Source organism: Mesoplodon bidens (assembly GCF_964165515.1).
Source record: "Mesoplodon bidens genome assembly, chromosome: 5".
NCBI classification, from domain to species: Eukaryota; Metazoa; Chordata; class Mammalia; order Artiodactyla; family Ziphiidae; genus Mesoplodon; species Mesoplodon bidens.
The window spans coordinates 32,636,112-32,662,080 of NC_138161.1; the positions used below are offsets into that span (position 1 = coordinate 32,636,112).

At 34.9% G+C, this 25,969-nt stretch overlaps 1 protein-coding gene across 1 annotated transcript in view; it reads right to left on the reverse strand.

Annotated features, from left to right (window-relative positions):
- Nucleotides 1–25,969, reverse strand: part of ROBO1 (roundabout guidance receptor 1) — a 401,385-nt gene that overhangs the window by 99,994 nt on the left and 275,422 nt on the right. The window contains exons 4-6 of the mRNA XM_081234266.1: nt 21,597–21,717; nt 21,110–21,248; nt 18,945–19,072 (exon numbers count right to left, since the gene is read on the reverse strand). Coding sequence (XP_081090392.1) covers nt 18,945–19,072; nt 21,110–21,248; nt 21,597–21,717 — 388 coding nt within the window. The remainder of the gene's footprint in view (nt 1–18,944; nt 19,073–21,109; nt 21,249–21,596; nt 21,718–25,969) is intronic.

Consider the following 25,969-nt stretch of genomic DNA (forward strand, 5'->3'; position numbering starts at 1 on the left):
ACACAGAAGCTCCTAAAACATCAGAGGTTTTTGAGAGGACCCTATCTTGAATGATCATTTAAGCTTTTAACAACCATGATTATCAGGAAGTGATTCTTCTTATCTAAATGAAAACCTGTCCATCACAATTTCATTTGTTCGAGTTTCAATAAACAAATAAATGCCATTTATACCCTCCAAATAAAATCCTTTTTCTCATTTGAAGAAAATTATCAACCCAAAATTTCTTTTCTGGAGAATAAATGATAGAAATTTCTTTAAGTTTTTCTCAGATTTCCCCTTTCTCTGTATTTCTCTCAGGGTCAGGTCAAAGGATTTTTTTTTTCCATACAAAAAGCAGAGATCTTCTACACAACAGGCAGTGCCTATTATTGTCCGGTTAGGAAAGTCCAGAAAGAATTAGAAAAAACAAGAGTCATTTGGATCCTGTTCATTCATTATCCTCTAAAGCTCCTGGTTTATGGGCTGCTTCACTCCCACCCTCCACATAACTCGTCTCATCTTTTTTTTCTGCTTTAAAGGCTGGGAGCACTTCTACCCCAGCTCCCCTTTCTCCCTAACAAAGACAAAAAGCCTGTCTGTCTCTATCTCTAATAAAACAATAAAACAATAAAATGTTAGCTCTGGAAGTGACCTTAGAACTTATCAGTCTAACCCTATCTTTTTGCATGAGAAAATGGAGAACCTAAATTGTTAAATAACTTTCTCAAGGTCACAGATGACTAACCAAAGGCTGTCTTCCAGGTCTCTCGACTAAATCCATGTCTGCACAAATTTCCCTACTAGTTAATCAGTTTGGGGAGAACTATATGCAATAGGACACAGAATCTATTTGATTTTACATTTAAACTATCATAAACTGTTTAGTCTAAAATCATTACTACCTACACATAAAAATAGTTTTAAAGAATTCTTCATAACATTAAAAATCTTTAAAGAATATTTAGCTAGAGTTTTAAAAAGATGTGGGAAACTAACAGGTGAGAAGAAAACAGACTTAAAGGCTCTTACAAAGTTCACCTTTTTGGGAAAAAATGTAATGCAATCATTTCTTAAGGGTGAACCAATTTTAATCATTTCTTGTCTTGAACTCAGTATAAATTGAATAAAATACTACTCTTTTGAAGCATGAGAATAATATCTTAACAAAAATACTTTTTAAGGTAAATGTGTCAAATAGGAAGGTAAAAAAAAACTTAAAAAATAAATATATATTTTAAAGAGGAAAACCTTGCTAGTTTTTCTTTCTTTTTTTTTAACATTGCAACATTGTGCAGATTACAGTCCATCTCCAGGAACAGCTTTAAATTTCCTTATGTTGGAGGGAGTTTGGAAAGGCATGAGGGATTAGAGAATTTGCCACAAAGTTGAGTTTGTATACAAAGCATACTGTTTTCACCTAGATTTTATTTTCTTGGGGTTGGGTGGGGGAGGAAGAGAAGTTAATCAAAGTCTAAATATATATATATATATATATATATATATATATATATATATATATATAATACATATATATAATACACGTTAATTATATAATTTTATAAAACCCTGGTTCTCTTTTGAGTCTAAAAAAGAAAAAGAATAGCTTTCTTCCAAATATTTGGAGATATACAAACATTATACACTTGACTAACAGTTTTTAGAAAAAGAACTGTTCAAAAAGTTTGGGAGAATTTAACCTCTTTTTCTCTCTCTGTCTCTCTCTGTCTCTCTCACAAACACACACACACATACACGCACTTAGAATAAGAGATTTCCTTCCTCACTTGAATGTGCCATCAAAGGGCTCCAGATTATCTAATTAGTTTGAAATCTTTTGTGTTCTAAGAATGTGCATTGTTCAGACAATAATTTCCAGGTATAAATGAGAAGAAGCTAAGAGAGAAAAGAAACAAAAACGAAAATAAGGAAGCAAAGAAGGAAAGAAGGGAGGGAGGGAGGAAGGGAGAAAGAAAAACTCATTTTTTCTATCTGCTTGTCATATTCAGGAGACATGAGTCAAAAAGATGATAAATGTTTGAAAAAATTATACAGAAGCTAGAGGAAAAGGCTTTTTTTTTTGGTCTGAGAAAATAAGTTAGCTGGGCAGATACTTAAGAAGTCTTCAGATTATGTCTAATAAATACAGGGACCAGCCAATCTTAATAACTACTTAGGCCAGAAGAGAAGATAATGGGCCTAAATAATAGCATGAACGACTTAGGAAAAAAGTATAGAAAAGAAGCAGTTAACAGTAAAGGTCACTGAACCATGAATTGGTTGCCAACTGTGATGTCTCTAGAGGTCTTTAAAAATGGGATTTATTTCCATTTGGCCACAACAGTTTAGCTATATAACGCTGTCTGGTAAAGAAACAGAGTAGCTGACTCTTAAAGTGCTTTCTACGCTATGATTTTAAGACTATGGAAATTCAGAGGTAAAGCAAGACAACAGATATACCCCTCTGCTTCCAATATTTTTCCTTCAGCTTATGTATACCCAAATGTATACTCTAGTAGAAAACGTCCTGGAAAATATTCTTTTCAGTTAATATTACCTAAAGTTGATGCAGTACTTTATACACATAGCTCATATGATAAATCCAGGAGATAGCAGGAAATTCCAAGAAAGTAAAATATTTGCATGATTAGACAACATTAAAATTACAATTTTGTTATTTCCACATTGAAATCTCAATTTTTGAAGCACAGTGGCAAAAACATTTGAGTTTATCCTTACAAATTAAAGTACTGAGATTCTTCACTATTAGCAATGGGCTACACAATTATTTGTATTGTGATGACAGAAGATTTCACAGTATTTGTGTCTAAAATAATTTAAGTATTCTAAACTCTTAGAATGGCCCTACAGAATATTTCATAGTTAAGCAAATTTACAAACAGTAGGACCAATCCTACTAACAAATATCAGAGAACAGCAGCTTTCTTAAACGGGCTACAAATGAAATCACCCTGACTATGGAATTCTTCTGCTAATTCATAGATATTCATTTTCATTATTAGTAGCTAAATTGTAGTGAATCCTTAAATTGATGTGATTTTTTTCATTCTCATACACAGTGCTTTTTGAACAGCAGGGCTCAATTAACAAATCTGACAGACTAGAACTGTAAATACCACATTCCAGAAGAATATGAATGGAGTAAAGTAATGAGTTGCAAGATTTTTTTGAGAAGAAACACATTTTTATTAAAACAGAGGAACACTCAAATTTTTAAGTAGTGAAGTATCTACATTTGAACTGACAAATCCCAGTCACTGTTACACCAGAGAAATTATATGCATAGATACTCATGAATGATAATATCTCTAACAATTAAAAACTCTCAAGATATTTTAAAACTAGGTATGATTTCTTTTTAGAGAAAAGATTGAGTTTAACATAAGAGCCTGTCATTACATCTTTCAACTTTTCAGACATAAAAATAGAGTGATTAAGAGGAACATTTTTAGAATATATTTAATGGATACATAAAATACCATGAACTTTTCCCCTCCGCTCAAATATCTCACTTTATTCTTTATATCAGTGGTTCTGGAGACAATTCTGATTGTCACAACTGAAGGGGGGGTGTTTCCGGCATCTACTAGGCAGAGGTCAGGAATGCTGATAAACATCCTACAACGCACAAGACAGCTTCCCACAACAAAGCATGATCCAACCCAAAATGTCAATAGTGCCAGGAATGAGAAACCTTGCTATCTGCACAAAATACCTTGCACTATGCCTGACACATTACAGGTACTCAGAAAAAGTTAACATTCTTCTTTTCCTTCTGCTTCTACAAATGTCCCCACTGTCCCCAAAAGCAGTTTTTTTGTGTGCGGTATGCAGGCTTCTCACTGTTGTGGCCTCTCCCGTTGCGGAGCACAGGCTCCGGACATGCAGGCTCAGCGGCCATGGCTCACGGGCCCAGCCTCTCCGCAGCATGTGGGATCTTCCCGGACCGGGGAACGAACCCACGTCCCCTGCATCGGCAGGCGGACTCTCAACCACTGCGCCACCAGGGAAGCCCCAAAAGCAGTTATTAAATGGTGCAACTTAGTTATTTGCCTGCTAAAGAGTCTGAGATTGAAATGCAGCTACCCAGCAATCTATGATAATGTGTATGCCACCAGACATAGGATCTCAGGATCATAATTTTGGTGGTAATACTCCCTAAGGCAATTTAGAAAGCCAGAAACCTAGAATTTTCCTCTCCTTCTTCCGAGAGAGACACAATTCATTACCAAATTCCACAGCTTTCATTTCATAACTATTTCTCCATTCCATCCACCTCTTTCTGTCTCTATTGCCACCACCCTGGACAAGTTATCCCCCAGCATTCACCCGAACTAATGTCTTGCTTTTTTCCATTCCAACCTCACAATTCAGCCACAGTGATTAAAAATAAACTAATCTGGGCTTCCCTGGTGGCGCAGTGGTTGAGAGTCTGCCTGCCGATGCAGGGGACACAGGTTCGTGCCCCAGTCCGGGAAGATCCCACATGCCGCGGAGCGGCTGGGCCCGTGAACCATGGCCACTGAGCCTGCGCGTCCGGAGCCTGTGCTCCGCAACGGGAGAGGCCATAACCATGAGAGACCCGCATACCGCAAAAAAACAAAACAAAACAAAACAACAAAAAAACTAATCTGATTATAGTACATTTTTGCTTAAAACCCTTCAATATGGTCCCATTGCTCTTAAAATAGAGAGCAAAATCTCGAACATGGCCTCGTTATGTAACTCTTCAGTGTCTTCTCATATCCCTTCCCCTCCTCCACTGCCCTATCTTAGCCCCATAGATTTTCTTCTCATCCTCGAGTATATGTTGCTCCATCTTACTTCTGGTTCTGTTTATGCTGTGCCCTGGGATCCTCCCCTTTTAATTCCTACTCATCCTATCCCTCAGCTCAAAAAAAAATACTTCTTCAAGGAGCTTCCTCTAAATTTGATACTAAATTTTATCGGAACCTTAACCTTAACTTTTCTCCTTGAGCACTTACTGAAGTTTTAAATTATACATCTGTGATTACTCTATAAATGTCTGTCTCTTAAACTAGCCTATAAGCTCCATGTGGGCAAGTATTTAACCATTTTGTTTGCCATCATTTCTCTAGAACTTATCAAGTTGAGGACATTATTCACATTGTAAATATCTGTTGAAAGAGTGAACAAATGACAATAGTGTCCCCATCACCCAGTTGAAAGCACTTTCTTCCTCCCTGGCCTATCTGTACAAATCCACTTTTCATATACTGCTGATGCTGTAGACATCTATGTATATCTCTCTTTATCAATAGGCTGTAATAAGCTCCATGAAGGCAGGCTCCATGTCATATTATCTGTGCATTCTTCACAGTGCTTAGCATATTGTTTTATATATAGAAGGTGCTCAAGAATTTGTTTAGTTGAAAATCTGAAACCCTTACCTTCAAATGGCATAACTCATGGAGGGTCAGCGTTAAGGTACATGATGGCATAATGATAAAATTATTCAATAATGATAAAATTAAACAACTTTGGATCAAGATTCTCTGCAAAATTAATCAGATCTGTCCTGCATAAATCACATAACCTTTCTACATCTCAGTTTAGTAAAGAGCCATCAATGTTAGCTAACTATGTGTCAGATCATACACTAGAAACCTTCTCAGCAACTCTGTAGAAAAGAGTTCAATATGCCAATTTTTCAAAGGGAGAAATGTGAAAATTAAGTAATTTTCTTAAGGTCACACATCAGGTAAGACATGGAAGATTGGAGCTCAGGTCTGTTCAGCTCTTTAAATCCTTGCTATTTTTACTACCTTGCATGACTTGTTTGTTTGAAAATTTTTAAAAAGTGTTCAATCTTATTCTAATGTAAATTTGGTTCTGAAATCTTTTGGCTCCATGACCTAAGCGAAATAACTTTCAATAAGAAATTATTTACAAAGTAAATCATCAACAAAATGAAAAGGCAACCTACTGAATGGGAGAAAATAATTGCAAATTATATTTCTGATAAGGGGTTAATATCCAAAATATATTAAAAACTCATACAACTCAATAGCAAAATACCAAATAATCTGATCAGAAAAATGGGTAGAGAATCTGAATAGACATTTTCCCAAAGAAGATATATAGATGGCCAATAGGCACATGAAAAGATGCTCAACATCACTCACTAACCATGAGGGAAATGCAAATCAAAACCACAATATCACCTCACACCTCTTAGAATGGATAATTATTAAAAAGACAAGAAATAAGAATGTTAGCAAGTATGTTGAGAAAAGCGAACCCTTGTGCACTGTTAGTGAGAATGTAAATGAGTGCAGCCACTGTGGAAAACAATATGGAGGTGCCTCAAAAAATTAAAAACAGGACTACCATATGATCTAGCAATTCCACTCTAGGGTATGCATCCAAAGAAAGCAAAAACACTAATTCAAAAATATATACATACCCCATGTTCACTGCAGCATTATTTACAATAGTCAAGATATAGAAAAAATCTAAATGCCCATCACTGGATGAATGGATAAAGAAATGTAAACTAACTAACTAAATGAACACACACACACACACACACACACAGTGGAATATTATTCAGCCATAAAAAGAAGGAAATCCTGTCATTTGAGACAACATGGATGGACATGGAGGGTATTATGCTAAGTGAAGTAAGTCAGACAGAGAAAGAAAAATACCAAATGATCTCACTTACATGTGGAATTTAAAACAAAAAATAAAAAAACAAGTCCACAGATACAGAGAACAGATTGGTGATTGCCTAAGGTGAGGGTGAGGGGTAGGTGGAATGGATGAAGGGGTTCAAAGTTACATATTTCAATTTATAAAATAACTAAGTCATGAGGATCTAATGTACAACATAGGGAATATAGTTAGTAATACTCTACTGCATTCTTGAAAGTTGCTAAGAGAGTAAATCTTAGAAGTTCTCATCACAAGAAAAAATTTTCTAACTATGTATATGGTGATGGATATTAACTTGACTTACTGCACTGGTCACTTTGTAGTATATATAAATATAGGATCATTATACTGTACACCTGAAACTAATATAATGTTATATGTCAATTATACCTTAACAAAAAAGATATTGTTTAAATGCACAGTATGTATTAATATATTAAATTAACATGGGTACATAATCTGCTTCACATATGGCCATGTTTCAAACATATAAAAAGGTTTTAGGGGAGGAAATGACTCATGCTATATTTTATTTTCTCATTAAAAAGAAAAAAACCGGGCTTCCCTGGTGGCGCAGTGGTTGGGAGTCTGCCTGCCGATGCAGGGGACACTGGTTTGTGCCCCAGTCCAGGAAGATCCCACGTGCCGTGGAGCGGCTGGGCCCGTGAGCCATGGCCACTGAGCCTGCACGTCCAGAGCCTGTGCTCCACAACTGGAGAGGCCACAACAGTGAGAGGCCCACACACCGCAAAAAAACAAACAAAAAAGACCAATGTCCAAACAGCCAATTCCATCTCTGAAAGATGATATGATGCAACCTTTTAGGACAACTACCGTAAATGTCAAATGCATGCAGTCAAGTATCAAATGTATATGTTCACAGTTTGCCATACATTACAAAGACATCTCTGACCTCAGTTTTTTCATCAGTAAAACAGAGTCCCCATCCATGTCTAACATTCATAATCTCAACAATCCAGCACAGGAATTATATAATTTACCATTATTTCCAAGAAGCCTAAATAGGGCCAAAATTACCAATCAGCAATTATATTTAGTCATTTAGTACACTTGGGGGGAATAAAAAACCTAAGAAAAAACACAAGAGCACACCTCATCTCTTTACTAATGACCTAAAAAGAACACTGTTTGAAATGACTATCCTACCATCCACCATGTTAACTTTTTAAAAGCACCTTTGTAAAATGGTCATTTCTATCAGTTTTAGCTGTGCAATGCTCTAAATTTTCTCCTAATAACACTGACCACACAAAATAAATGTCCTACAGCTAAAGCTAACCTTAACAACCATTTATGGATTTTCCTACTCTCATAATTCTGTTATAAAGCAATTACTCAACTACATTTTGTCTTATACTTATTTTAGTATTTTCTACAGGTGTGTTTATACTGGCACATTATTTATCAAGTCCTGAGAATAACAGTTTAAAAGCAAATTAAAGTGCTCGTGGTATTTTAATCAATTTTACAAACTTTAGGTATGACATTAAAAGGTAGTAACTTGCAATTTATACAGAATCATTTAAAAAATGAAATAAAAAGCATATTATATTTTGAAATTATTGAAATAAGGCTCAAAGGACACCAGCTGCTGCTGGTGTAACTATTCTAATGATGACCCTAATGTTTGGAATATACTGAAATGATTTGTTAATCTATAAGGATGAATACTGTTCAGTGTAATTTTCAATTCTGTGTATACCTATAAAACATTTAAAATGATAGCAAGCAAATAATAAAATTTGTTACATATGGATGCATAAAAAGACCATTTTCCAATTATCTTGCATATTTAATTCACCCAGGGTTCATCATAAGAAAAGGGTGTCCTTGATGTCAATTAGTCTAAAATTATTCTCTTTATGATTATTCTCTCTTAAACAATGACTTACCTCAATCACTTTATGTCCTAATAATTCTGGACAAAATAGGATACATAATGTAAATTAACTTATAATTAATTCTTTTACATTAAATTATACACAATGTCACAAAATAATTCCAATTTTTAAAGTTATGTGAGATTGTTGGTAATGAATCTAATGTTTTAAAAGGAACTACCCATTAATGACTAGAGCAAAAATCTAATTTATTTCATTCAAATTTCATTCTCAGGCTGAGTAATGCAGATTGTGTAGATTCACACAACTCAGTTACATATCTCCAGGTTGATGTCATTAGTTCAGAATGTAGGTTGCTAAAGACAGTTGCTAAGTTATACATCTATGTAACTGAGCAACGAGAGAACCTTATCCACTGTTATGTAGATGAATAAATCACAGTAAAGCTCAGAACATAATGGAAGACCCATGATGTGCTATTTACTAGTGTGGTATTGTGTCATTATTCGTCACAGAATCATCTTATGTATCAATTATTTCTTGTACCTGACTGCTCTATTATTTCCTCAAATACTTGCTTGGCAAAAAACATTAAGAGATTGTTTCAAGTTCTCTGTAGGAAGGCCATGTGGAGAATTGCTTTTTCTTTTGATTAATTTTTAAGATTTTATCAGTTTGTTTGAAATAACTAAAATCAACCCAAAACCTTCATGAGTAAATGAAAGAAATCTAAGAGAATGTCACATCTTCAACAGTCATTAGGGTTAAAATGGCTATTTCTGAAAAGCTATAAGAGCACAAGAAGTTCTTTACTTTATATCCTTTCTACAAAAAAAAAAAAAGAAAAAAAAAGGAAAAGAATCATAGGCCATAATAATGCTGCTGGGTCTCAATCAAATCAAATAGCATAAAAAAAACCCAGCAGGAGTGGAGCTCGGCATCCTATTTATGCCACTGGATCAGAACAGTTAGGAGAGGAAGCCATTCTCACAAATCATTCTCTTGTTAAATTCTGTAGTGGGGCTTCATTAAACCTCTTGGCTGATAGCACTTGACTTTCAGCCTGTTCACAAAGAGCTCAGCTGGCAATGCTGACTCTTTAAAAGTCTTCAATCACACATTGTCTTTTGGGTTTTCTTTCTATAATAACTAATCTTTTTTGAAAATTCTCATTAGCTCCTCAAATCTTCAGTTAAATTTTTTAAATCATTATTTTAACTACAAAACAAGCAACAACAACAACAAAACCACAAAATCCACAACAAATCCTATAAGGGAGGCATCCTGAATAAGACTCTTGAGTTCAACATTGAGTGTAGCAATACATACATATAGGAGGTGGTAAATTTATATATGACACTGCGTGTGTGTGTGTATCCCAATCCCTGAAGCACTGTTTACTCTAGTACCACTGACTTTACTGGGCCTTTGTGGATTGCTGCCATATGTGATGAAGAATCATTCCCCAAAGAACCAGTCTGCCATATCTTGTCAGAGTGTGGCAGACATGTCACACACATATCAAGGTTCTTAAAGTCATCCAGTAAAGCTTTGGGGACCTTAGAATATGTGTTTCATCAAAACGTTGAACTCACAGTCCTTTTTTTTTTTTTAATCTGAAACATTTTATTTACCATTTCATAATAGTGAATTCACAGTTCTTAACTAAAATCTTGGATCATAGTAAACCTGACTTGAACCTGCAAAAGGGCCATCTGACACTATTAGTTTTGGCTTTGACTCAAATAACCATGTTATTGGTCAGAAACAATGTACTATTATACTGCCAGCTTTTCTGAAATCAGCAATTTAAGCAAACTGTTCCAACAAATGATTTAAATGAAGTCTACATCAAAGAAAGGAAATTCAGAACTGAAAGGTCCAGTTTTTTCTCTCATTACTTCTTTTCTGTCTAGATATTATACCAGCTCTAAAAAGTCAGATGACTCTTACCCTCTATCAGATCTCATATGCTGATAGAAAGCTTTAGCCTGGTGAAGGCTGTTTATGGGAACTACAGATTTACAAAACAGGCTTTCTTTCCCCCAGAGTTTGTTTTTGAATGCAAGTTTATTAAAGTTTATCCCTCACTACTGGCAATAAAATCCACAGTAAGCTACATTGTTTAATTTTCACTTAAATTTTAATTTTACATTCTGAAATAATTATATAGTGGTCAATAAAAAAAAAAAAGCCATGAACATGACATGTTGCATTGTGTGAGATTAACATGTGGTTTGGTAAACTTCAAAGTTGCTATTTCGCATCTTAGAAAATGTTTAATGCACAAATGCACATTTCTTTTAATGGAATATGCCTTCTGATTCATTTTCAAGACTATTAAAGTTTTAAATTATATGGAAGCTATTACTGGGGACTATCTATCCACATTACTTTTATCTCTAGTTTGAACTGGTCCAATATATGGATTATATTTATGGAAGGTGCAGTGAAGGGATTCAATATTATTCATTTTATCAGGAAATTTAGCAGCATTGAACATATAAGGGGGGATAATAATTATGTTTAAAGATCAAAGGGAATCATGTTAATTATGGATCTGTTTAATAAAAAAACTATTTTGTTCTCAAATGCATATCAAATACACACAATTAATTTAAAAAAAAAGTATATTTACCTAATGTAGATTTTTTTGTTATACCTAACTTTTTTTTCTGTTTCTTGAAGCAACTAGAATAAAAATTGACATTTTTTTAAACCACAATTACAGAAACCTTGATAGTCATTGTTTATTGAAAAGCATTTATTGTGTGTCTATATAAAGTATAATGGGAGATGCACACATGACTCAGACTTTAATCTTTGTTTTTTATTTTTTTTGCGGTACGCGGGCCTGTCACTGTAGTGGCCTCTCCCGTTGCGGAGCACAGGCTCCGGACGCGCAGGCCCAGCGACCATGGCTCCCCGGGCCCAGCCGCTCCACGGCATGTGGGATCTTCCCAGACCGGGGCATGAATCCTGCATGGCAGGCAGACTCTCAACCACTGCACCACCAGGCAAGCCCCTGAGGACTGATTTTGACAGACCTCAATATCAAGGAATCACAGAAAATTATAATTGCAGAAAAGCAAAACAATTACCAAACTCTACATTAATCAGCAACCCAAAATTTCAAATCTTTATGGTCAAAGTAAATATTACTGAGACTCTAATGGGTTTTTAGTTGTTTTGGAAGAAGAGATGAGAAAAATAATCATAACAACCATCATTTTGCATAAGCACTTCATAATCCACAAACCCCTTTTATGAGAATATAAGTACTTTGTTAATTATCTTTTTAAAACTTTTCTATCATCTTTGATGTTTATAGTCCATGTACATTCATTTCTTTCAACAGATGAGTATACTAAAACTTAGAGAAGTTAAGTGACTTGCCCAGGATCCCACAGCTAGTATATATCAGGGCAGCCCTTGATTCACTCAGACAGAAAATGTTACATGAGCACCAGGTATGCTCCTAAGACTGCAATAAGCAATGAGACTAAGAAGGTGAAGTAAATAAAGTGTGCCTGTAAGGAACTCACAGTCAAATGGGGCAGATATTGAAATGCAATAAGGGTGGTAACAGCATGCGACAGGTCCATGAATGTTCATACCTAACCTGACACTGGGGTGAGGACTGCCTGCAAAGCTTCCTGCAAGATACCTGCCTAAGCTGGATCCAAGGATAGGATTAATTAGCAAGTAGAAGATGGGTCAGTGGGGGCAGCGCATTTTTGACCAAAGGACTAACATAAAGAAAAGCCCAGACATAAGCTCCATGGTGGTATTTACATGAAAAAATATGTAAACAATATAATGTTACTACCCTGAAGGGAGTAGCAAGACGGACTAAGTAGCCAGGCAGAGCAGTATTTAAGTACTTTGAACCTTATCTGGAGAGATAGGAAGCATGACAATGTTTCATGAATGGAACTAATACAATTCGATTTGTGTTTTAGGTCAATGTACCTGTTGTATGGAGGATGGATTCCATGGGACAAGATGGAGGCAAGGAAACTGGTTAGATGTTAAGTTTCACTGCACAAGAGATAATAAAGCAGTGATAAGAAGACAAGAGAGGTGTTGAGAGTTGAGAAATATTTAAAAGGCAAAATAAATAAGATTTTAAGGTGATTAACATTCGAGAAATGGAAGAGTAAAGCATGACCCCACCAGCACCCAAGCTGCCTACTAGTGTGTATTTGCAGGTTGCATTGCCATCAACTGAAATGAAGAATATGGAAGAATTCAGCTTCTTATGCCTCGTCTGCCCCTGTTTTCACTGCATCACTACTATTTCCTGTGAATTAATACTCACACGCTGGGTTAGGAGAATCTTAAAAGCTTAGCCAAACCTCTGACTGTTGCTTCTTGTTTTACTGGAAATCATAACTATTGATCAATTCCTAGTTCATTGGGATATTAACTAGGGGTCAATTATAAACTATAGTGCCCAAGATATTTCAGCAGTTTTTTTTTTCTCTTTCTTTTCCTTTTTCTTTTTCTTTTTTTTTTTTTTTCTTATTTTCTTTGGCATGCAGTTCACCAGCAGCAAGGAGAGAAGCTCTAGGAAACATTCCATTAGTAGCAGTTAAGTCAGCCAAAGGACTGCACTGGTCTTTTTTTCTGCCTTGTGTCTCTCCGGTCTCACATCAATCTCAGACTTCAAGTTTTAGCCTTCCAGAGGCTGTCAGTGGCTAACCAATCCTAACGGGGAAATGCTCTCTTCCTTCACTGCAGAGTAGGCATAATGCTTATGGGAAGCATCAGACAAAATAATAGTTCTTCAGAACAGAATAGAATGCACGTCTTTTTGATGATCCATTTGCACATTCCTATTGTATGCCAAGAATACATTAAAGAGATATCAACATCATTCATGATACCATATTTTAGAACTAAAAAAAAGAAAAAAAACAAAAAACAAAAAAAATCCAGGTGATGAAATTGAGAGAATGGAGTAATTTCACATCAAGGGAAGAAAAATGGATAAGCGCCTATGAGAAAAGAGCTGGGATTTCACAGAAATCCCAATTGTCTGGTAACAGAGCATCACCTGGTTTAGAGATGTTTGGCATCTGCCTTTTCTTTTAACAGAGCTGTTGCTGAAAGGGCAGAAAAGCAACTGTTCCTTGAGCTTCAAAGAATAACTGGTCCCTGGGAGAGGCCTGTGGAGGAGTGCAGTGGGGTGTGAACTAAACGTCCAGTTTCCTGTGTCTGACTGGCTCAGCACTTAGGGCTAGAGGGAGATGGGAGGACTAAATGTCTTTTAGTGCCTATTGTAAGAAAGACAGACAAAAATGGGATTAGATTTTCTTAATGGTTCAAGTCAGCACAGATAAAATGAGATTGCTTGGGAAATGGCTGGTATATGGAAGTTTGTTTTCAGTTCGGTTTCCTGTGACAGACATAGCGATGGGAACACGATCACTCTGGTGATAGAGAGTCACAAATTTACTTTGTCAATGAAATTGTGACAGTAATAAGAGCTGCTTTATCTGTGAAGTTGCAAAGGGAGTGGAAAGATTAATAATGCCATCGAGTTTGCCTTGTTTAAGCAGTGAGTATCACTGAACCAAAGAATTGTAAGAAATCTTAGAGGTGGAGGACAAACGTGGAAATGGGAGAAATTCGTAGTTTAAACTCTGTGTGACTTTATCTTCTATCTTTCTTTCAGAAGAGCACACCTCGAAAATGGAATTATTTAAAAAGCTACAGACATGATTGTCATCATAAATAATTACTAATTTTAAAGGTTGTGCTATTAATAGAATGATAAAGTTATTTTTCTGCCTTTATTTTTCTTTTAAGTGTTTTGAGGCTGCATGCACCATGCTTTTCTTAAAGACTACCTTCAACAAAGAAAAAGAAAAAGTACCCACTGTTTAAATTACTATGAATTGGTTCAGAAATGAAAACAAGCAGGAAAATTTATGTTGACTATCGTGTGATTCCAAGAAGAACCTCAAGGCCCACCTGGCAAGCATCTAATAAAGACCTAATGGGTTTAGATTAAGATGGTAAAATAATGTAAAACAAACCTGCAACCATTCTCGGATCACCAAGCAGAGGCATAAATTTTAGCAGTTTCAATAGCACACTGTTTAAAAAATCTGGCAGGGTGCCTCACTGCATCTATTTTGTTCAAGTTAGACTTTACATTTTATAGGTATGTCACAACCGATAAAATGGTTATAAATACTACAGTATATATCTTTTTCTTTAAACGATGGGGCCATTATGCAATATGAAACACTAGTTCAGAAGATAATTCATTCCTACTGTGACAGCCAGCAATCCTAATACTTGTCAAATTGAGACATTAAAATGCAAATATCACAATGTAATCAATCAAAATTGAGATGAAATGTCTTTAAAAAGATGCCTGAATTTGTTTGTGTATTTTAGGTTTACAAAGAGAATTCTTGAGGAGCTGCATAGATATTATTACAGTATGGAGGGAAAAGGAGGCAGACAAACATCAGGCGTAAATGTAACAATATTGATGGTTTACATTTATAGGTAATAAAGTTTTGAATTATTCCAGAAAATGACAGAATATTAAGTTCAGGTTAACTGAATTTTCTGGTTAACTGGGAGTTAAACAGAAACACTTCTCTGTTGTGATCATTCCAAACAGCATTACTTCACCATTTTTTATTGGTCATGTAATGGACATTAATTATTTTTCAGTAGGTCAAATTACTGCAGAGTCTCTGTGTCTCTGCTGAACATTTTTTCATAACAATAACACTCCATTGCACATAAAATGTAATCGGGTTTTGAATCATTTCTATTCCCAAGTGGTCGTAATTTTCATTAAATTATCTAGTTATTTTGCAAAACCTCAACATTAAATCTAGCACTAGTTTTGATGGCACTAACAAGATTTAACACATTTAGTTTAAAAGGCAATAAAGATTTTTTTAATAAAAATGTAATGCTTTATATTTGAGAAGAGTTTTAATAATTTGTTACATAATAAATTATCAAGATTATATTACTACTTCAGATTTCTCATTTACATTGCAAAGGAAGACCTATCTGTCTAGAATTATCTGAACATTACTATTTTTCTTATGAAATAACAAATAATTATTAAAATTAAGTGATAAAGCTATCACTAATAATAACGCTTATATGAATACAACACTCTTTATTTATAAAACACTCTGTAACAGAAAATATGTTAAGCTTTTTATATATATAATTTAATTTAATCCTTATAAAAATACTGTGAGGTTGGTATTACTGTACCCATTTTACACATGGGCAACTGAGACTCATGCAATTTAAATAACCTTTTCTAGGCCACACAGTTGGTAAATGACAGAAATAGGATTCAACTACATTTTGTCTGACTCCAATGTCTATACTCTTCACTACACAATTCTCTGTAACACACTTTGTCCAGCCCTGGTAATTCCCAAACTCTAGAGCAATTTTTCAAAGCCCTTTATTCTTTCCGTCAGCTCAGCAGGCAACTCCTCATTCCAGAGACTGATGAACTTGCTTGAAAACAAAAATAAGAACAAATTTCTGTGCTCTAACCCAGATCTACTAAATCAGGTTCTCCAGGGGCATGCTTGATAATCTGCATATTTAACAAGCTTCAGATAAGCTTAGATATACACGTTCAGATAAGATCAGATAACAAACTTCATCTAAGTTTAGGAAACTCTGTCCAGCCCCAGGTTTTACTCTGTTCCCTTTCAAACACAGACCACCAGGCAGCCATCAGAGATGATAATCTCTTCAGATCTGATCCAATGTAACCTACTGTTAGCACTCAGGATCAAAGTCACCAGAAGATGCTTGAATTTCCCCTGGGACGTACTGTACTGTACTGTGACATTTCTACCACTCAAGCAGAAGGTTGGAGTTCAAATGCATATTTCAAATTGTAACAAGTATTTATTATATAAAGTGCCTACTAGATGCCCAGTACCATACTAAGGACTGTGAAAAATACACAAGTAGAAAAACCAAAGAAATCATGAGTTGAGAATGGAATACTTGAGGAAGTACATACAGACAGAGTCTCTAAAAGAGCAGAATCGGGATTTCAAAATATATATATATATATATATATATATATATATATATATATCAAAAAAAAGGAAGTAATTCTCAAATGAGGGTTAATTTTTAAATGTTAGAACTAATCATATCTGTACTGGGGGTGAAAATCAAACACTCACCCTTATTTAAGAAAGTTTTTTTCCCCAAACTGCTATTGGAACACAGGGTTCTGTTGTCCAACAACAATTCTCAAAATTAAATATTTATTGCATGAGGAGTGAGGAAAAGGAAGATTATTTTTAAGCCCATACTGACTCCAATAGTGCCTCAAAAATGAACCACAAATAAAATACAGAAATCAAAAACAACTATGCTACTGAATTTCTAATAATTGTTTCCTGCTATCAAATGTATTCATTTCTGATTAGTTTCCTTTGTAGTAACTAATATTTTTCTATATTTGATCTCAAAGGAAAAAAATACATAACTTCTCAAGTTTCCTTTGAAAAGTTTCCTTTGTGTTTTTTCTTAGTTATCATTTGCTGTTGGGAATCATGTTACTTTCTTTGACATATTGTGTATATTATTCTAGCATGTTAAAGGTATTTTCACAGTGAGTTAATATGCATATTTTAATAGTTGAATAAAATAATAACTTCTCAACAGTACACAGATCTTTCATAAGTTTATAGAAAACCCAATGCAGTTGAAATAAGAACTTCTAAATTCCTTAAGTAGTTTCTGGATTTGATCATTTGTACCCAGTTTTCACTGAAATCCAGGCTTAGGAGCAAGAATTCCATATGGGAAAATTAAGGCTGAATTAACTTTGGAATTGAGTACAAAATTGCAGGAAGAAACTCTATTTTGATTTCAAAGTCTACTGTAGACACAGCAGAATGGCTATTATTTATAAAAGCATCATCTCTCTGACTAATATAATAGACAATCAACCTCCCTGTCACAATTGCCTGGAGATAGACACAACTTTTCATGTCTTGTATTCACCCTGGGCTACTTTCACTCCCTCTGGAGGGCTTCTGAATTTGAACTTGACATCTCTTCAATTTATGCTTTCTCTAAATGTAAAGGGGTTTTCTTTTCTTACAGTTTTAGTCTTATGTGGAGCTCAAGTCTAACCTAGATTAAAGAGAAGTAGTCTAGGCCTTAGAAATTCAATGTTTGTTCTTGAGCTTTTCTTTTTTTTTTCTTTTGTTTTTATGAGGTTGAGCTAAAAACCCCCAAAGGGGGACATAATGGCTTTAGAGACAGGGAGGAAATATTCTTATTCCTTTTTTCTACTGTAAAAAGCCCACAAGCCTCTTTTGTAGAAAGCCCACAGTAGAAGCTCTCCTTCAAAAGCCACCTTTTTCTTCGCAATAGCCTTAGAGGAGACAGTGCTCAGAAAAGATGACAGAGCAAGTGTTGCTAATGTCATACTCAGAAACAAGCTAAGTGGTTTATGGCCAAAATCCCTGTTTACTCTATATACGTATCAAAATACGGAATTTTTTTCACCAACAAAATGCTCTTTAAAGGTCACTGTCTCTCAAATTTCACAATAAACAATTTGTCCCTAAAAAGGAAAAAAACGAGAGAAAGTTCTCAGATGATACATAGTAAGAAATAATCAGTATGACATCATGGAAAAAGGGGAAAAGTGATTATGAGAATGAAAAACATATGAAATTATGGAGACAAAGGAGGTGACAGAACCATTTCTGCATATCAGTTTAAGATGTGACTTTGACATTCAAAAACGTGTAGCCGAAGAATATGGCACCCATTTTGGCTCACATCACACCAAATAATAAATCTTCATCAAAATTAGCAAAGTACAAATGCAATTCATTCACTCAACAAATATTTATTGAATGTCTGTTAAGTCACAGGCACGGTGTGCACAGAAAAAGACTGAAAAAGTCCCTACTCTATGGATGGATTTTACATTCTAGAGGGAAACAGAATCTTTTCACTTTTTTGTTCTGAACTGTACAGATCCTTGAAAGTTCATGACCTGAAGGAATGGTAGACTTATTTTCATTGAAAGATCAAGTTTTCGCGGCAGTAGCTCTCATTTAATTAAAGCTCTATGCTTGAAGACTCAGAGATTAAAGCACACTCCCCTCCTCTACTTGACCAAGACAGTGCTCTCATAATTTTGAAAACTTAGTTCAATTTCCTGTAACAGACACTTATAGAGCTCCCATAGGCAAAACAATAATTTCCTTTAAATATGTGTGGAATAAAGTATATATATATATAGCACTATTTAAAGTCTATATTTTATATAGACTACTCTAATATGTAATATTTTCAAATATCAACATTGTATCTCATATAATAAATCAACCACAAAAAATGTTCCCCAAACCTTACCTTGGACAGTCAGAGTAGCGGAGGCTTCAGCTTTTCCAACCATATTTTCTGCAACACAAGTATATGACCCCGTGTCACCAGCCATCACCTTCCGAATTTTCAAGGTATGATCATCTCTGATTTCATATCTAGTGACATACAAAAGAAAGCACAGTTAAGTGACTTTCTACTTGAAATAATCCATCATTACAAATATGTATTTAGGTATCAAATCACAGGCAACATTCTCTTCAGAGAATTTAAAGCAGAAGGTAAATAATGCAGCATTCCTCTAAGTAAGCATGCAGGTAGAAAAGAGCACTTCTTTTACATTCATGTGGGCAAAAATATTAAAACTACTTTTTAACAGAATATTTTTAGGCAAAGTTGACACTTATTTGTTTATTTCCTCAAGCTCCTGTACTTATACTAAAATTTAAGTGACCATTAAATAAATTTTTATTATATGTCAGACTTTAAGCATTTTGTAGGTTCTATCTTTTAAAATTCTTATAACACCTTATGACGTATTATGCTCATCTCCATTTGGCAGATGAGAAAATTGAGGCATAGGAAGGTAAGGTAGCTTGGCTTTGGTCTTCAGCTGTTTTAATGGCACAGCTAATATTTAAACCCAGAGAGTCTTATTCTGGAATTCCCTTGCCTTGCCTCATCTTGCCTTTTCTTAAATGTTGGGTGTCCCTTGAAATTTCACCTTAATCCTCTTTTTACTCTATATGATATCCCTGAGTTATACTATCTACACTAGTTTATATATTGATCAACCACACAAACATTTGCTGCCCCTATTTCACTTAAGCTCCAAATTCATAATCCCGACTAATAATTAGACATCATACCCCCAGGGACACTTAATATTTAATACATTAGATAAAATTTTTTTTCTTACCCTATCATATAAAACAACTCTTTCTCCTAACACAACCTACTTATCTTCCTTCCAAATCATTCAATTCATCAATTGGGTCTCAGAACTTTCTCTCCATGATGGACTCCTAGCCTATTTCCATCTCATCTCCCAGTTCAGGCAATTCACATCTCTTATCTGGACAACAACAATGGTGACCCAGCCAATGGCATCTCCCCACCCCCTTGCCACATTAATGTGATATCCATAATGCTAAAAAAATTATTTCCTCTAAAAAGCAATCCTGTTCATAGTTATCCCTCCTGGCTTATCAATGTGCATGCCGTATGATTCAGTATTCTGTAGTCGATACAAAGTCCTGTAAATCCGGCCTCACTATCTCCAGCCTGGTTTACCATAACTTCTTGCCACATGCACTGTGTGCCGCCATGCTAAATTTCCACCACTCAAAACAGTCTTAGATTTGTGTCTATGTTGTGATGTCTCTTTTCCTGGAATACTCTTTTCCTCTTTCTTGCTTATCAAATTGATACATATTTTTCAAAACATTGCTTCTATGTCACTTTCCTTTGAGAACTCTCTCCTGATTTTCTGCTCCCATGGGTCTACCTTTATGCAACAAAAGGGTTTGCTACGTTACTCTGTACCTATCCATACATGGCTCCTTTGGTGAGCTCCTTGACAGCAGAAACTATAACTAAACCATTGCTGTGACCCCCAAACCTAGCAGGGGCTCAAGGTATGTCTGCTGAATGAATGGACACACTAGGGAAGACAGCCTAAAGACAGTGCCTGAAAGTTTCATTTCATTACCTCATTCCCTAAGGCTGCGAGCGTATCTCTGCTTCTAGCCAATTTAAGGATTTGACAGATATCAAGAAACTCTGACCTCTTCTACCATTCCCTGGTGATGTTGTAGCTAAGGAAAAGGGAGTTTGCTTTTTAATTGGTTTGTAGTTACATCTTTGGTGCTGTACCTCCCTTCCCTACCTATTCCTATATAAGACATTGGTATTAACTGTAGTCTGGTTGGACAAAAAGAAAACTGTTTAAGGAATGTCACATCTTCCAAGGGTTCCCTGGGCAGGCTGGGGTCATGAACTTACAGTTTATCTGTATACTCTCAAAGAAAGCATGGCAACCTTCTGATTCTAATTATCTCCATTACTGTGTCTGGCCCAAGGAGATCAAGGAGTCTAGAGTAGACCATTCTAATGGCTTATACGTGAAAAGTGTTCTGATGAGAACTGTAGAAATTCCGAGTGGATGAATCCCATCATTAAATTCTGATCCATACCTGGATTTGGGCAGTTCCCCATCATCTTTCCTCCATCGTACTGTGGGCACAGGGTCGCCTCGGGCCTCACATTTAAATTCCGCACTGTCATCCACAGTGACTGCCAAGTTACTAGGTCTCTTCACAAATGAAGGTCTCTCTAAAATTAGAAAAAGTCATCTCAAAAAAACCCCCAAACAAACAGATGAACAAACTAAAAGCCATTTTAGATGTCCCATAAGAGCAGATTTATAATCTAAAATATTATTTAGAAAATTATTTAGAAAATTATTCCACCGAGTTCCCCACTTCTCCTCCCTAATTGTCTTCCTATGTCTTGGCTACATTATCTCAGGCTGCTTTACTGATTTCTTCTGTCTTTTTTCCAGCCCCCAAAATATTGGTTTACCTTCTAGAAAAGATCATTTATTTCTCCCTTGTATAAAGATACTAAATAATAATAAGAGAAAAGCTTTACAGTGAGCAGATCAGATAAAATTGCACTTACCTAAAACAGTTAGCTCTGCTACTTCACTCTCACGTTCCCCAACCATGTTGGTACCAACACAAACGTATTTGCCAGCATCGCTTTTGCGGGTGTAAGTAATCATGAGCTTTCCTCCTCGTATCTTAAAAAAAAGTTTCACGTGACTATCATTAAAATTGCTATAGTAATTTTTACATGTCGGAGGTCTTCATAAGTGAAGTCTACTTTCTAAGTATGCAAAGAAAGACTGATTCTATCAAAAAGCTGCTGTGTAGTATTTACTCTATAGGTAAGAACTTTAAACAGAATTTATTCCAAAGGTACAATATAAAAGAGGCAAAACAGTTTTACTTACCTACATTTCTCGTAAAGTAATTATATATTCTATATAACTAGAAATTTGTTTTTCCAAACCAGCCAAGTTCCTTCATATTATTTAATTAATTGAAAACCAAAAACATTGTGTGAACAATTTGGTTAGCAAGTGGAAAAAAGAAAAAGGAAATTCTTTTATTTTAAATTGAAGTATAATTGATTTACAATGTTGTATTAATTTCTGCTATACAGCAAAGTGATTCAGTTTTTCATATATATATATATATATATACATATATATATATATACATTCTTTATCTTCTTTTCATTATGGTTTATCACAGGATATTGAATGTAGTTCCCTTTGCTGTACAGTAGGACCTTGTTGTTTAGGAAATTCTTAATACCATATGACTATAATTAACATGTAAATACATATTAGCTATACGTAATTTCAAGGAAGCATATTCTAGTATTACAAGATGTGGAAATAAAAATGTCTCTAATTACTTAATTTGCCAGAGTTGCTTTAAGCAAATATATCTTAATTTCCAAAACATTACAGAACCTGACCTGTCCTAAAAAATGTAAGTGTCTCTGCCATCCAAACAGTTTCTTGGGGATTTAGGAGGCAGAGACTGAACAGATACCAATAAATCATCTGGGAAGTCATTCGGGTACACTCTTGAACACTTAATTATTTGAAGAAGGATTAATTACAAATGTAAGCAGACTTCCAGTACAATATGTAGGCCAAAGCTAACCATGAATTAAGATTGGGATGCGGAAATTGAACTATCTTTACTTAATTTAATATGCTTTTGGTGGGGAGTAGAGTTCAATTACCCCTGAATAACTATAATGCTCTGAACCTTAGAAAGGTTTTGTCAGGGATAACTTCCAGAATGTTTATTCATGGAGGTTTTGACCTCACAGTTATTTTGTACAGTATACAGATTAAACAAAGGAGGAAAGAAAAAATACAGAAAGTAAGGAAGGAGGGAAGGAAGGAAGGAAGGAACCATTCAAATAGAATTGTTTTTTCATCCCACACTGGGAGTTTGTTGAAACTACTACTTTATAAAGGTGGGGTCACACTGTTTTGGAATGCCTAAATTGCTTTATTTCAATCCAGACATCCAAACTAGATATTGCGACCAAGTCTTTATGTGTTAGGACAAACCAAATATTAACAGAGCAGTTTTAATTTTTGTGCCTTTAGAACTTGACATTTTTTCAGTCCCTTTATTTAAAAAATGACCATGATTCTCTAGGTGTCATTATAAAAATCATCCAGGGACTTTTCTCTGCATTGCTCATGATTCTATCCCTCATGCTTAGAAAAATGTCTGCATATAGTAGTCACTCGAAAGATTTTTAATGAATGCAAACTGATTTTGTAGGCAAAATTAGTCTATTATCCACTGAAGCATTTTCATAAAGGTTTATAGCAGCTACATGATATATTAATGATAGATTTATTGTTTTCATATATACTTACCTGTTTTCAAACAGAATACATTAAAAGAACAAATAAATGTCACATGAAAAGAAAATAACCTTCCAAAAGTTTACTGTCAATACTTTATGAGCGTTTTTCTTTTGTACCTCCCTCTCTCTCAATATAGATATAGATAAATAGATATAGAAATATAGATATAAAATATGCATTACACATACACACTTTTACTAAAGTAAAATCATGTGATTCATGCTTTTCTTTTTTAAGTTGCATTTTCAACTCAATAATATCCTACAAAGCACAAAGGAGTCTACCACAGTAAAGAATTTTCACACACCCCATATGTCAATAGTGCTGAGGTTGAGAAACTTTGTTCTAAAGACCTGGCTCTGGCCTAAGGATAAATGCTGGATTAAAATAACAAAAGGAAGGAGGGATTAAAATCATGTAATACCATTAATGTTTACTCTATTTGGAAAAATCATTACTGAGAATCCCCAGGTTAGTATAAATAAGCCTACACAACTTCCATCCCATTAACAAGACAATTTCACTATAAAACTCTACATTCTACTCTACACTCACTGGCAATAATGGTTCAAAACCCCAAAGTGAACATTACAACTTAAATGGAAAATCAAACAAGCCTCACCAAACCTGGGAGAAACTTACTTCCTAGGAGATGATAGAGACAGCAATTGACAAAAGTGAAGGAAGAAACAACAAAATACTGAAAACAGAGAAACACACAAAATAACGGATGTAAATGGTAGTCTTCAGTTTCTACAAGTTCAAATTGATTTTGGCATTATGTCAATGGCTGAATTGAAACAGAGCAAACCAAAAGCCATAATTCTATTCTCTATGGTCACAAATGTGGAATGCATGGTGGCCTGTTCTTTTCAATAAACAGAAGAATAGAAAAAAACATAGTGCTATAACCCTGATCAAATATACTGTACCAGCTTTAAAGCAGTACCTACTATTAACAATCACCATTTTATGCTGTCATATAAAAATATTGATTGTAAAGGGTGACTATACACATTCTAAATCTTAGTGCTCCTTTGTAAACCAAAAATTGACATTTCCTCTCTCTACAGAGAAAGGAAGAATATGTCTAACACATACAAAACACCATAAATGTGAAAATATCACTATTTAAAACAAGCTAAGAAATATTTCCTGGCAGCTCTCTTCCTGCAGCTGGATCTGACAGCCAAATTGTAAACCTATCAAAAATGAGTTTGTATAATGAACAGACACAATGTTAAACACTGCACTGCAGCAGCTCTACTTCAATTAACCTAACCGGGTAGTGGAGAAGCAGAATGAGTTAAGTTTTCCGACAATATGGCATCTAGCCTATGTCAAAAATCGAAGCAGAGGTCCCACTTCCTCATTACCATCTACCTTATCGGCCTGCAGTAGTAACCACATTAGAAGCCTACATTTCCATAAGCTCTAGACAGCACTTAAAGGGGGACCTCGGCTAACTACAAACTAGATGAAAACAAAACAAAAAAGGTCCCAGTGGTGTTGCTACTTCTGGGGAAGGAGACAGGAGGAGAAAGGAAAAGGTGGTAAAAATGTTAAAGTTTCAAATATCTTTACACTTTATATTTTTCTTCAGAACAGTTTCAGATTAAAAAAAAAGTTTTAGTGACATTAAGGTATGGAATACCTCAATGTACTTGATATATAGGATTCTTATATACTAGCATTTTCCCTTTAAGAAGTTATAAACGATTATATTCCTTAGGGGTAAAAGCGTTCTCTCCTAGTACTTAAAGACTTCTCTGAAGTAGTTGAAAATCTCCTCTAGAATGCTTTCATCTCCTTTATTGCATTGTTTACTGAGTAACAAGATAATATAGAAAAATCAGGTATAAGATGTAGCTTTTCAAACAAAAGTGAAGAGAATTATTTCATATTTCTGGTAAGCATGAAAAACCACAGTCAGAATTCTTACTTCCAGAATACAAGAAGGAACATTATCTTTGCACATATAGAAGCATGCTTTCTTTTAAAAAGTAAATTAAGTAAGATTTTTGTCTGGTTATTCTATGGCATATACTGCTCACCCTGCAATCAGTGCTTAAAATCAGAAATAAAGATGAACTTAAAATGAACTCCTTGGTATGTCATCATTTTCTACCCTAAAGCAAGTCAGGTGATTTGCAGTATCTGTTACACAGGAATTGTTTTTCAGGCATCACCCCAACAATGTTATCCATACACCTCTAGGTTAATATACTAAACCAACTAGGGCTAATTAACTAGTTTGGCTACACAAAATCTTTTCTGCTTTTAATTACATTAACCTAATGTGACTTGAATTCAGCAGATCAAAAATGAAACCACTAATTATATTAAAGGCTTCAAAGATGATTTCAAATTGCTAACCACCAAACTGTCATATAATTTATCTCATTTCCTTTAGTAGATTTTGCATGCAAAATCTGTTTCTTACTATAAATACTATTTTTAAAATAGATCCTAACAATGGATTAAAAGAACACTGATTTAGAATGCTAAGAGATATATGTTTTTTTTTTTTTTTTTGCGGTACGTGGGCCTCTCACTGTTGTGGCCTCTCCCGTTGCGGAGCACAGGC